This window comes from Rhinoraja longicauda, chromosome 42 (assembly GCF_053455715.1).
Source record: "Rhinoraja longicauda isolate Sanriku21f chromosome 42, sRhiLon1.1, whole genome shotgun sequence".
Classification (NCBI taxonomy): domain Eukaryota; kingdom Metazoa; phylum Chordata; class Chondrichthyes; order Rajiformes; family Arhynchobatidae; genus Rhinoraja; species Rhinoraja longicauda.
The window spans coordinates 3,032,944-3,046,990 of NC_135994.1; the positions used below are offsets into that span (position 1 = coordinate 3,032,944).

Consider the following 14,047-nt stretch of genomic DNA (forward strand, 5'->3'; position numbering starts at 1 on the left):
AAGGCAGGAACGGGGTACTGATTGAGAATGATCAGCCATGATCACATTGAATGGCGGTGCTGGCTCGAAGGGCCGAATGGCCTCCTGCTGCACCTATTGTCTATTGTCTTCATTCCCTGCCTCTCTAAAAGCCTCTGAGACGTCACTATCGTATCTGCCTCCACCAATACCTCTGGCTGCGTGTTCCAGGCACCCACCACCCTCGGTGTGTAAAAGAAAACTTTGCTGTGCAAATCCCCTTTAAACATTGTCCCTCTCACCTTTGTCTTCAGAGTGGGAACATATTCAAAGGCGCGCAGTAAATTTATAGCAGGTGTGGCTAACAGTTGTCAGAAGCCACAAAGGAAAAAGGATTTGGGAGTGACCATGAATCCAGGTCTGACGTCATCTTGTTGCTGTGCAGCCGTTATTAATAACCACTTTGTAAGGATGCAAGGATGTGATAAGGGCAGTGGGCCAGAAGTCAGAAGGTGAAGTTCTGAGAATCAGCAGTATTCAGTATGGAGACAACATGGGCTGTTGGACGCGAGACCAGGATGATCATCGTTCTGGGCCTGTGTTACGTAAAATGAGCCCAGTGAGCGGGATACCCTTTCATTGAGGGATTGGGGTGGGGGCAGGGTAGTGGTGGTTTGTTCCGCTGGGAGGTGGGCACGACGTCGACCTTGAAATAAAGTCCTCAGTAAGGTTGAAGTAAAAGCTTGCATTTAAAATGGCAGTGTGTCGTTCGAGTCATTCAGCACAGAAACGGGCTCTTTGGCCCACCATGTCCAATTCTCTGCCACAGAAGGTAGTTGAGGCCAGTTCATTGGCTATATTTAAGAGGGAGTTAGATGTGGCCCTTGTGGCTAAAGGGATCAGGGGGTATGGAGAGAAGGCAGGTACAGGTTACTGAGCTGGATGATCAGCCATGATCATATTGAATGGCGGTGCGTACAGGCTCGAAGGGCCGAATGGCCTACTCCTGCACCTATTCTCTATGTTTCTATGTTTCTAATCTACGTCAAGAACCCGTCTATGCTGAATGTCCTTCTATCATCCGCCAGTTCTCTTAGGATAGCGGGGGGTATGGGGAGAAGGCAGGAACGGGGTACTGACTGAGAATGATCAGCCATGATCACATTGAATGGCGGTGCTGGCTCGAAGGGCCGAATGGCCTCCTCCTGCACCTATTGTCTATTGTCAATTACTTTTCTGTGGCTGGTGGACAAACCACTACTGACCAGCCACCCTCTACTAAGGACCCCAGATACCTGGGCAGGAGAGTGAAGGACATCCAAGTAGTCAATAAATGTAGAAGAATGCACGTTTAAATGTCTACGCTACAGTGCATGCATTTTCCCTTTAAACATAGAAACATGGAAACATAGAAAATAGGTGCAGGAGTAGGCCATTCGGCCCTTCGAGCCTGCACCGCCATTCAATATGATCATGGCTGATCATCCAACTCAGTATCCCGTACCTGCCTTCTCTCCATACCCCCTGATCCCTTTAGCCACAAGGGCCACATCTAACTCCCTCTTAAATATAGCCAATGAACTGGCCTCAACTACCTTCTGTGGCAGAGAATTCCACAGATTCACCACTCTCTGTGTGAAAAAAAACGTTCTCATCTCGGTCCTAAAAGACTTCCCCCTTATCCTTAAACTGTGACCCCTTGTTCTGGACTTCCCCAACATCTGGGAACAATCTTCCCGCATCTAGCCTGTCCAACCCCTTAAGAATTTTGTAGGTTTCTATAAGATCCCCCCTCAATCTTCTAAATTCCAGTTAAAGTTCCACACTTAAATTTAGCCAAGAAGCTGCACCGATGTTAACAATAGATGTACACAAACTGACTCCACTGACGTTTTCATGAGGGAAATTTAATCTAACAATTAGGGTGAAGATTTGATTAGAGTGTCCGGCTAATATGTTGCTGACATGGATATTGAATTGTTAATTCAACTCCACAAAAAGCAGGAGCATGCATTCATCTGTTGTTTTTTAAAATGTCTCTGCTTCCCTTGCTGCCGTGCCTCGAGAAGGGGCACCTTATCAGCGGGTTTCCTCCGCTTCCTTGTGTGCCCGGGTAAGGGTTGCGTGGACAGAAGTGTTTTCTTGGCAGGGTGTAAGCTCGACCGAGGCAGAGAGGCCAAGCCTGCTGCTGTGCTCTCCAGCGCTGGAGTGGCACAACCGCCTTACAAGCGCACTTTGTGCTGTTCCACACACAGACAGACCTTCAGTGTTCCACTTTGCTCCTTGGGAGTGTGAGGAGGAAGGGAGAGAGAGAGAGAGAGAGAGAGAGGGAGGGAAAGAAAGAAATTCCACCGAGCTTTGCAGACTGCAGAATGTCGACCCTTCAGCAAGCCCCAGGAACAGAGGCTGTGCCTCAGGTAACTAACTGCTCTGTGGGAGGAGTGGGAGGGAGGGGGGGCGGGCGGGTGGATGGGTGGGGGGTGTGTGGGTGAGTTTAGGGTGGGGTTGCTATTTTTATTCCAAACAAAATAAACCCAGGGCTTTGCTGCTGTGAGTTTGCGTCAGGACGGGAGATTGAGGAATTCTTAAAAGCTCTGTGACTTGTAAATGTGGCCCAAGAGAGGGAGTACTTGGGAGTGTTTTGACTCTTTTGGACTGCTTTGTGAAGGGGAGCAGTGTTTGTGTACTGACATGCTCGCATACTGGAAGTCCAGGCTTGCTGCTAATGGCAGGATGATTTGGAAATCCTTCTGCACGACGAAAGCTGTGTCCTGGTGAATCCGACTCTGATGGTAATTCCACAGACTTAATCTTGACTCTCTGTTGCACTTGAGCTGTTTTTGTAAAGCTGCTGCATGCTCTGCTCGGTGGGAAATCTCGGCGAGGTGGGTCTGTGAACGGGAGACAGCAGCAAGGGATTGATTAGTCATTAAACTAGGGCGAGAGAGAGGCGGGAGTGTTTACTTTGTCTCGCTGTGTTTTCAGTCAGCGTGCCAGTGGTAGATGGGACATGAGGCACAGAGGAATTGACATCAAATCTCCCCGTGCCCCTACTGGTGTTTGTGCGTCTGACCAGAGAGTTTGGAGACAAACGTGGGACCCAGGGGTTGATCTCCCCGCATCTTGCCGAGAAGCGAATACAAACGTGGGCAGGTGGCATACTATTTGACAGCGAGCTGTGGGGAAGAGGGCAGAGGAGGTTCCGTTTCCTTGGGTTTGCAGGATTGGGGATGTGGGAACACTCATCCAACTTGTAAATGTCACCTTCCTTGCTGGACACCCACTACCTGTTGCAATCTGTTGCCTCGATGTGTTTTGCCAACGATGCCAATGTGGGAGCACCTGGCTTCTATGGGCACGAGAGCTTTTAAAAAAAAGTACTGGAAGAATTCGGCTAGTAGGCAGCATCTCCAAGTTTGCGGATGACACGAAGCTGGGGGGAAGTGTTAGCTGTGAGGAGGATGCTAGGAGGCTGCAAGGTGACTTGGATAGGTTAGGTGAGTGGGCAAGTGCATGGCAGATGCAGTATAATGTGGATAAATGTGAGGTTATCCACTTTGGTGGCAAGAACAGGAAAGCAGACTATTACCTGAATGGTGGCCGATTAGGAGAAGGGGAGATGCAACGAGACCTGGGTGTCGTGGTACACCAGTCATTGAAAGTAGGCATGCAGGTGTAGCAGGCAGTGAAGAAAGCGAATGGTATGTTGGCATTCATAGCGCGGGGATTTGAGTATAGGAGCAGGGAGGTTCTGCTGCAGTTGTACAGGGCATTGGTGAGACCACACCTGGAGTATTGCGTACAGTTTTGGTCCCCTAATCTGAGGAAAGACATTCTTGCCATAGAGGGAGTACAGAGAAGGTTCACCAGATTGATTCCTGGGATGGCAGGACTTTCATGTGAAGAAAGACTGGATAGACTCGGCTTGTACTCGCTGGAATTTAGAAGATTGAGGGGGGATCTTATAGAAACTTACAAAATTCTTAATGGGTTGGACAGGCTAGATGCAGGAAGATTGTTCCCGATGTTGGGGAAGTCCAGAACAAGGGGTCACAGTTTAAGGATAAGGGGGAAGTCTTTTAGGACCGAGATGGGAACGTTTTTTTTCACACAGAGAGTGGTGAATCTGTGGAATTCTCTGCCACAGAAGGTAGTTGAGGCCAGTTCATTGGCTATATTTAAGAGGGAGTTAGATGTGGCCCTTGTGGCTAAAGGCATCAGGGGGTATGGAGAGAAGGCAGGTACAGGATACTGAGTTGGATGATCAGCCATGATCATATTGAATGGCGGTGCGTACAGGCTCGAAGGGCCGAATGGCCTACTCCTGCACCTATTTTCTATGTTTCTATGTTTCTATCTGTGGAAGGATGGACAGACGACGGTGTGGGTCATTTCAGACTGAAGAAGGATCCCGACCCAAAATGTCGTCCGTCCATTTTCCTCCACAGATGCTGCCCGGCCCGCTGGGTTCCTCCAGCACTTTGCGTTCTGCTCCAGATTGTAGCACCTGCATTTCCTTGTGTCCCGTGGGGCACTAATTGTTTGCCAACATGCTTCTCTTTGCCATCCTGTACTGGGATGATGGAACAGCGTATCGATTTCCCAGGCAGCTAAAAAAAGCCCTGCGGTCCTCGTTGAAGAACGGCCTGGGGAGAGGTGGGGGAGGGGGGGGGGGGGAGAGGAGATAGGGGGGGAGTGGATGGAGGTTACCGGTGACTGGGGTTGGCTGCCGGTCGTGATTTTGCCGATCTCTGGATTTAAAATCGAAGGTATTTATTCACAAAATGCTGGAGTAACTCAGCAGGTCAGGCAGCATCTCGGGAGAGATGGAATGGGTGACGTTTCGGGTCGAGACCCTTCTTCAGTCTGAAGAAGGGTCTCGACCCGAAAACGTCACCCATTCCTTCTCTCCCGAGATGCTGCCTGACCTGCTGAGTTACTCCAGCATTTTGTGAAAAAATACCTTCGATTTGTACCAGCATCTGCAGTTATTTTCTTATACTACTGGATTTTAAATGATTGATCCTGTCTTTATGAAATCCTTTACAAGCCCTCTCCTGGCAATCATAGTTTTTTTGTTGTTGAAGGGTATTACTGTTGTCTTAGTTATAAAAGGGCCTTTCTCACTGTGAATGGGCGAGGTCCTTTTTAAGCTACTACAGTGCCTTCATTATATCACTGGGATGGAAACTGTTACTGTAGCCTTGACTTGAGAACTGTTACACAATGTGGGCATTTTTTTCCCCCTGAAATTCCCTCTGATTTATTGCCGTAGGGCACCTTTGTAAAGAATGGGTGGATTTTACAGTACATTAAATGCATTAGTCATAAATGTATGACATACTGCCAAAAATCACGTAATAGGCCCTATTGAAATCTAAGCTGGGATGATTTCTTCTTCTTTCATGGAAAAGTAAATCCTTCTCATTAACCCTTTCCTTGGCGCAGACCTCTCTTCAACAGGCTGGCGTTCCACGCAATGTCCAGTGGGCCGTGAGATTAACAATACAATACAATACAATACAATATATCTTTATTGTCATTGTACAGGGTACAACGAGATTGGGAATGCGCCTCCCATACGATGCAATAATTTAATTAATTTAAACAACAACAACCCAACGAAACAAATTGTAACAGTTTTAAGACAGAATAAAGAGCAAGTAGATCTGTGCCGGTTCACTGTGCGATGTGACCATCCGGCTCAGCAGGACCGGTTCATAGCAGCTATGGCCGTGGGGATGAAGCTGTTCCTGAGTCTGGAGGTGCGGGCGTAGAAGGCCTTGTACCGTCTGCCCGATGGAAGGAGTTCGAACAGACTGTTGCAGGGGGTGGATGCTGGTGGTTTTTCTGAGGCATCGTGTGTTGTAGATGCCCTCCAAGGCTGGTAGCTGTGTTCCGATGGTCCTCTGAGCTCCATGGACTACCCGCTGAAAAGCTTTCCTCTCTGCCTCCGTGCAGCTGAGGTATCACACAGGGATGCCATGTGTTAGGATGCTCTCTATGGTGCAGCGGTAGAATGTCGTCCATGTTCCATCTCTGGGGCCTGTGATGGGTCCAAAGATTTCTTTCTCGTGGGAAGATTGGATAGAGTTCAGAAGCAGCTGAGATCTCGGGGAGAGAGGAGGCCACTGGGGCGTGTGTGTCCAACTGACCTTTGTGAACAGATTGCTCGGAGGTAGAGGCACCAAGCAACGGTTGTGGCTGACTGAGTTTCTCCTTGTTGTACCTCAAGGTTTTTCCATGTGGTCCCAACACGGTCCTTGTATTTCACTGCAAGTTATCCCGTCTGGCAAATGCTTCTGTTAGGTTTATGGAGGTATCTGCAAGAAAGGAAGGAGGCAAGGATGTTATCTTGAACCTTGAGAAACACTAGTTCAACCACTGGATTATTCTCTGGGAAGGAACTGCAGATGCTGATTTGCACCGGAGAAAGACACAAAATGCCGGAGTAACTCAGCGGGGCAGGCAGCACCTCTGAAGAGAAGGAGTGGGTGAAGAAGGGTCTCGACACGAAACGCCACCCGTCCCTTCTCTCCAGAGATGCTGCCTGTCCTGCTGAGTTACTCCAGCATTTTGCATCTTATCTACCGGATTATTGTCTCCAGTTCTGGGCACCACACTGAGGAAGATGTACAGGGTTTAGAGGGGATTCAAAAAAGATGTCTGAAGCTATGTGTAAATGTGAAAATAGGTGCAGGAGTAGTCCATTCAGCCTTTTGAGCCAGCACCGCCATTCAATATGATCATGGCTGATCATCTACAATCAGTACCCCGTTCCTGCTTTTTCCCCATATCCCTTGATCCCTTTAGCCCTAAGAGCTAAATCTAACTCTCTCTTGAAAACATCCAGTGAATTGGCCTCCACTGCCTTCTGTGGCAGAGAATTCCACAGACTCACAACTCTCTGGAGTGTGCAGTCCTAAATGGCCTACCCCCTTGTTCTTAAACTGTGACCCCCTAGTTCTGGACTCCCCCAACATCGGGAACATGTTTCCTGCATCTAGCCCTCTTATCCAAAGAGAGCTGCACAAGGAATATACTTGCAAGGCAATGGTGAGAGGGCATGCTGACCAAGATGCCCTGTCGACACTAGTCCCACCTGCCCGCATTTGGCCCATAACCCTTTCCATGTTTCCTTTCCTCTTCATGCCCTGTCCAAATGTCTTTTAAGTGTCTATTCTCCCCTCGTTCCCATTCACTCAACCCTAGATTCTTCCATTCACCTATACCTGAGGAACAATTTGCAGTGGACAATCAACTGAACAACCCACTGGCCTTTGGTGAGGAAAAAAACTGCAGATGCTGGTTTAAATCGAAGGTAGACACAAAATGCTGGAGTAACTCAGCGGGTCAGGCAGCATCTCTGGAGAGAAGGAATGGGTGACGTTTCGGGTCGAGATCCTTCTTCAGACTGATCTCGACCTGGTGTTTTCAAAATGTAAGGAGTCAGGAGCAGGGAGAGAGTGTAGGAAAGAACTGCAGATGCTGGTTTAAATCGAAGGTAGGCACAAAATGCTGGAGTAACTCAGCGGGTCAGGCAGCATCTCTGGAGAGAAGGAATGGGTGACGTTTCGGGGTCGAGACCCTTCTTCAGAAGGAACGGGTGACGTTTTGGGTACAAACCCTTCTGAAGAAGGAATGGGTGACGTTTTGGGTCGAGACCCTTTCGGATGAAGGATCTCGACCCGAAACGTCACCCATTCCTTCTCTCCAGAGATGCTGCCTGACCCGCTGAGTTACTCCAGCATCTGTGTGTCGAGCATGGAGAGTGTGTAGCAGGAGCAGCACCTACCATAATGGCCATTGTGGAAAATGCAGGGCTTGATACCGGTACAGCAGGGACTTTGAAAGCATTGCTGAGGGAAGGAATGAAGGCGGTTTAGTCCACATCTGGCCTGTCTTTTAGCCAAGGGGACTGTCTTGCTCAGCACGGTTATGCTTAGTTCACTCAAATTGCCTTTCGTTGTCTGTTTATTGTGGACCAGGACCCCTGGAGGTTAAAGATGTTCTGCAGCAATCTCTGCTTGCCGCAAAGTGGCAGCAGATTCGGAGAAGTGAACTTGGCGGACTGGCTCAGAGGGCCTTTTCGGGGCAAGAATTGGCCTTCATGATCCGTACCAGTGCTGCCCTGTTGCTGCTGTGCGTGAGGGAACAGTGGATGAGTGCGTTAATGAGACCTCTGCATCTGCCAGCAACATCTGGCTGTAAAGGCCCCATGGGTGATCGGAGGCCACGGCTGCTGACAGCATTCACTCCGAGAGGGTCAAAGGAGGAACAGGTGGTTAAGGCCCTTTGCACCAGAGGAAGCCTTAAGAGGAAATGAAAGTGTAGGAACTGAAATCTTCCCACATAAATTTGGACTTGAAAACAACAAGCAGTCACAATATCCAAGTGACTGCATTTTATAACATTAGGGCCAAGCTGCTGGGTGTACCTTGTGATTTGATGCTGCCTCATGGTTGGCAGTAGCCCTTGCTCCTGACATCCAAAAAGCTTTTATTTAACGTACGATCAATCCATATTTCCAATTGTTTTGTGCCTTTCATGGGTGAAGGGATGTTCAGATCAGGGCGGCACGGTGGCGCGGCGGTAGAGTTGCTGCCTTACAGCGAACGCAGCGCCGGAGACAGGTTCGATCCTGACTACGGGCGCCGTCTGTACGGAGTTTGTACGTTCTCCCCGTGACCTGCGTGGGTTTTCTCCGAGATCTTCGGTTTCCTCCCACACTCCAAAGACGTGCAGGTGTGTAGGTTAATTGGCTGGGCAAATGTTTAAAAAAAATTGTCCCTAGTGGGTGTAGGATAGTGTTAGTGTACGGGGATCGCTGGGCGGCGCGGACCCGGTGTGCCAAAGGGCCTGTTTCTGCGCTGTATCTCTAAATCCAAAATCAGAGCAGATCGCAAACACAGTGAGCTGTGGCCATCACTGCAGGCGGGGAAATGTTTTCAGCCTCCTCTCCCCATTCCTGTTTCCTCCAGTCAACGTGATAGGAGGCAAGGCTGCAAAGCCTTGTTCCGTTCTGAATTTGCAACGTGAATTAGACAATAGGTGCAGGAGGAGGCCTTTCGGCCCTTCGAGCCAGCACCGCCATTCACTGTGATCATGGCTGATCACCCACAATCAGTACCCCGTTCCTGCCTTCTCCCCATACCCCCTGACTGCGCTATCATTAAGAGCTCTGTCTAACTCTCTCTTGAACAGTTTGAGAATAACTAGGCTTGTATACACTGGAATTTAGAAGGATGAGAGGGGATCTTATTGAAACATATAAGATTATTAAGGGGTTGGACACATTAGAGGCAGGAATAATGTTCCCAATGTTGGGGGAGTCCAGAACAAGGGGCCACAGTTTAAGAATAAGGGGTAGGCCATTTAGAACTGAGATGAGGAAAAACTTTTTCACCCAGAAAGTTGTGAATTTGTGGAATTCTCTGCCTCAGAAGGCAGTGGAGGCCAATTCACTGGAGGTATTCAAGAGAGAGTTAGATTTAGCTCTTTGGGCTAACGGAATCAAGGGATACGGGGAGAAAGCAGGAACGGGGTACTGATTCTGGATGATCAGCCATGATCACATTGAATGGCGGTGCTGGCACGAAGGGCCTCTCCTTGTGTGATTGTGCTTGGAGCGTCAGTGTAACAGCGCCCTATGTTTAGTTTTTTGCCAGGCCTGGTGTGTCGTGTGTCCGGTTGCGCCAATGCCTACCATTATTAGTGAGCAGCACAGGCCCTGGTAAAATGGCTGGAGAGCTTCTCTGACAGACTTTACTCAAGAGCTGAAGGGAGAATTGGAGCCAGCAGGTTTCTGGTGAGAAAAGAAAAGTTTCACAAATAACCTCGTAAATACAGGACCTGTTATATCTGCAGTATTTTTAAACATATATAGTCTGAAGGGGGTTTTTTTTGGCTTCAAGGGTGGGTTGTAGAGTCTGAGTTAGGGCGTTGAAGGCTCTTTGCCAAGGTACTGGCTCTTGTTTCCACAGGCTGGCAAAGGAGGGTCAGTTTTCCAGAGAATCAGAGTCTTCAGGCACGGATGGCAAACACTCGTGTGAGCTTGAGTGGGGGTGAGTTGGGGTGAAGTGTGTTGGAAGACTGCTGGAAGACTGCAGGAAGCCTGGAGTTACGAGCGGGTGAACATGAGCAGATGAGTCTGATCCTGTCCATTCCTTGCCCTCACAAGCCTGCACGTTCCAGCAGTCATTAGATTGACTTCGGGAGCAGCAGCATTTTCAAACCCTTTGCCCAGAGATCCACTAACTGTCACCCAGCACAGAGCAACGATTGACCCTGGCTCCCCCGTTGTTCTGTACATCCTGAAGGACTGCAGTGGTCCAAGCTCGCCTCCGCCTTCTCAAGGGCAATTGGGAAAGGACAATAAATGGCCGGCCTTGTCAGCATTGAACGTGCCCTGAAAAATGGATTAAAAAGCGGCCTCCAGAGAATGGCATTGAAACAACAGCCTGAAGCCCACTATTCATGCAATGTCAAGCTGAAGAATTCATTCTGTAAATGATTCTAAGACAGCCGTTCTGGAATCAAAGTGGCAGTGGCAGACTGGGCCTGTTGGCGGAGTGCCTGGCATTTTCCAGTGTGGGCGAGGATCTTGCCACCAATCTGTACTTGCCAAGTTTAGGCTGGGACTTGTTCAAGTCATTGCACAAAATGCTTGTCCTCGCTCGCGCCTGTACAATAGCATCTGCTTTGTGTCCCTTCAGTCATGACCTGCAAGCAATTTCCTGCTCAGGAGGTGCTCAGCAAATCAAATTAATTGACTGCTCCCAAGAGGCGATAACCCACCATATACATGAGGGCATCAGTGATGCTAAACTGTATCTTCCTGTCCTTTGCAGCATCTGTAAACCAGTTGAGTTATTGAAATTGAGATTGGATTTATTTATGCTAATCTAGAGTCCGGCTCCACTCTAAGTGCAGTATTGTGATCCAGTGTCGTCTGGTTTTCTTGAAGTTCCCTTCCTGTTTATTCAGGACATGACTATGAGGCTGGGCTGTACAGGAAAATGAAAGTAAGTAAGAATTGTGGACAAAATCCACTTCTTTGGCAATAATTATTTTGATTCCCAACTTCGCGAACCAGTCTGAAGAAGGGTCTCGACCCAAAACGTCACCCACTCCTTCTCTCCAGAGATGCTGCCTGTCCCGCTGAGCTACTCCAGCAGTAGAGTTGGTGCCTTACAGCGCTTACAGCGCAAGAGACCCGGGTTCAATCCTGACCTCTGGCGCTGTCTGTACGGAGTTTGTACGTTCTCCCCGTGACCTGCGTGGGTTTCCTCCCACACTCCAAAGACATATGGGTTGGTAGGTTAATTGGCTTGGAAAATTGTCCCTAGTGTGTGTAGGATAGTGTTAGTGCGCGGGGATCGCTGGTCGGTGTGGACAATAGACAATAGGTCCAGGAGGAGGCCATTCGGCCCTTCGAGCCAGCACCGCCATTCAATGTGATCATGGCTGATCATTCTCAATTAGTACCCCGTTCCTGCCTTCTCCCCATACCCCCTGACTCCGCTATCCTTAAGAGCTCTATCTAGCTCCACTGCCTTCTGAGGCAGAGAATTCCACAGATTCACAACTCTCTGACTGAAAAGGTTTTTCCTCATCTCAGTTCTGGCCTACCCCTTATTCTTAAACTGTGGCCCCTGGTTCTGGACTCCCCCAACATTGGGAACATGTTTCCTGCCTCTAACGTGTCCAACCCCTTAATAATCTTATAGTTCTATGTTTATTTTAGACTTTAGAAATACAGAAGGGGGGCAGTGAAACAGACCAGAGACATCAGTTTAGTTTTGTTTTAGCGATACAGCGTGGAAACAGGCCCTTCGGCCCAGTGAGTCTGTGCCGACCAGCGATCGCCCCGCACACGAGCACTATCCTACACACTAGGGCCAATTTACAGAAGCCAATTAACCTACAAACCTGCACGTTTTTGGAGTGTGAGAGGTAACCAGAGCACCCAGAGAAAACCCACGCGGTCACAAGCAGAACGTGCAAACTCCACACAGGCCCTCTCAGTTCGAGGGGCATAGAAACATAGAAACATAGAAAATAGGTGCAGGAGTAGGCCATTCGGCCCTTCGAGCCTGTACGCACCGCCATTCAATATGATCATGGCTGATCATCCAACTCAGTATCCCGTACCTGCCTTCTCTCCATACCCCCTGATCCCTTTAGCCACAAGGGCCACATCTAACTCCCTCTTAAATATAGCCAATGAACTGGCCTCGACGACCTTCTGTGGCAGAGAATTCCACAGACTCACCACTCCCTGTGTGAAAAAAAACGTTCTCATCTCGGTCCTAAAAGACTTCCCCCTTATCCTTAAACTGTGACCCCTTGTTCTGGACTTCCCCAACATCGGGAACAATCTTCCTGCATCTAACCTGTCCAACCCCTTAAGAATTTTGTATGTTTCTATAAGATCCCCCCTCAATCTTCTAAATTCCAGCGAGTACAAGCCGAGTCTATCCAGTCTTTCTTCATTTGAAAGTCCTGCCATCCCAGGAATCAATCTGGTGAACCTTCTCTGTACTCCCTCTATGGCAAGAATGTCTTTCCTCAGAATAGGGCAATTGTGCTTGGGAAATATCGCGGGGAATTGTGGACCAGAGTTGACTACTGGACTTATTTTGAAGGTTGACATGGGTCATTGTGAAATTTCTCATTTTCATTCACCCCCGACCCAAATTTGGCGTGGCCTTTTCACCCGGTGTTGTCTCTCTGGATGTCACATGACCTGACGTACATTTTCCCAGCAGTTTTTGCTTTTATGCTGAATAAATGACCTTTGGGATTAGCCATGCTGGAGCAAACTATTTTTATAAAAAAATAACTGCTATTGATTTTTCATTCCAGGTTTATTTAATTACTTAGCAGGGTTTGAACTTGTGTCTGCAGGTCACTGGGCCAGGACTGGATGCCCGCCCAGTAATCTAATCACTCTGCTCCCATATCCAGCCAAAAGAGACCTTTAGTATATTAATAGATGGCTGCATTCATCTGACCTCCCACCCAGCTGGTATTTTGACTGAGGCTTTGAACTGTTTCCTTTCATTTTACTTGTTACTTGTCTCCTTCTCACCTGCTTGTGGGGGAATGTGCAGTGAGATCTTTTCCCAAGCGTGATGGTGTCAAATCTACATCAGTAAGCCAGCAACCAGTGTCACCTCCCTCCCTAATCTCCAATACCATTGAAGTCGCAGATGGGTCTGTGCCAACATTAGCCCCCAGTAATTCCACTCGTTGGGTTGAAAGGCGGTTGAATTAAAACACTTTCTCTCCCACCTTCGAGGAGAGATAAGCCTACCCTGGAAGCAGTTCTGAGAAGATTCACTTGGTCGATTGCTGGGCTGAAAGAGGTGTCTTATTAAGGAAGGTTTAGTTTAGTTTAGAGATACCGCGCGGAAACAGGCCCTTCGGCCCACCGAGTCCGCGCCGACCAGCGATCTCTGCACATTAACACTACCCCTGTTAGGAACAGGGGACGTACGACTGGATCTGGGTGTCCTAGTGCATCAATCACTGAAAGGAAGCATGCAGGTACAGCAGGCAGTGAAGAAAGCCAATGGAATGTTGGCCTTCATAACAAGAGGAGTTGAGTATAGGAGCAAAGAGGTCCTTCTGCAGTTGTACAGGGCCCTAGTGAGACCGCACCTGGAGTACTGTGTGCAGTTTTGGTCTCCAAATTTGGGGAAGGATATTCTTGCTATTGAGGGCGTGCAGCGTAGGTTTACTAGGTTAATTCCCGGAATGGCGGGACTGTCATATGTTGAAAGACTGGAGCGACTAGGCTTGTATACATTGGAATTTAGAACGATGAGAGGAGATCTTATCGAAACGTATAAGATTATTAAGGGGTTGGACATGTTAGAGGCAGGAAACATGTTCCCAATGTTGGGGGGAGTCCAGAACAAGGGGCCACAGTTTAAGAATAAGGGGTAGGCCATTTAGAACTGAGATGAGGAAAAACTTTTTCAGTCAGAGAGTTGTGAATCTGTGGAATTCTCTGCCTCAGAAGGCAATGGAGGCCAATTCTCTGAATGCATTCAAGGGAGAGCTAGATAGAGCTCTTAAGGAT

The 14,047-nt window shown here is 48.6% G+C and overlaps 1 protein-coding gene across 8 annotated transcripts in view; it reads left to right on the forward strand.

Moving 5' to 3' along the window:
- The window catches only part of LOC144611997 (tensin-2-like), a 225,602-nt gene that overhangs the window by 70,138 nt on the left and 141,417 nt on the right, over positions 1–14,047 (forward strand). Inside the window, exon 1 of one of the 8 annotated variants that reach the window (XM_078431403.1) lies at positions 2,243–2,375. The exons of 5 other annotated variants lie outside the window; for them this stretch is intronic. In XM_078431403.1, coding sequence (XP_078287529.1) covers positions 2,331–2,375 — 45 coding nt within the window. In that variant the 5' untranslated portion in view covers positions 2,243–2,330. Of the gene's footprint in view, positions 1–2,242; positions 2,376–2,640; positions 2,751–10,877; positions 10,983–14,047 lie in introns of those variants that run through there. 2 more of the 8 variants (XM_078431405.1, XM_078431404.1) reach the window with 2 other exon arrangements.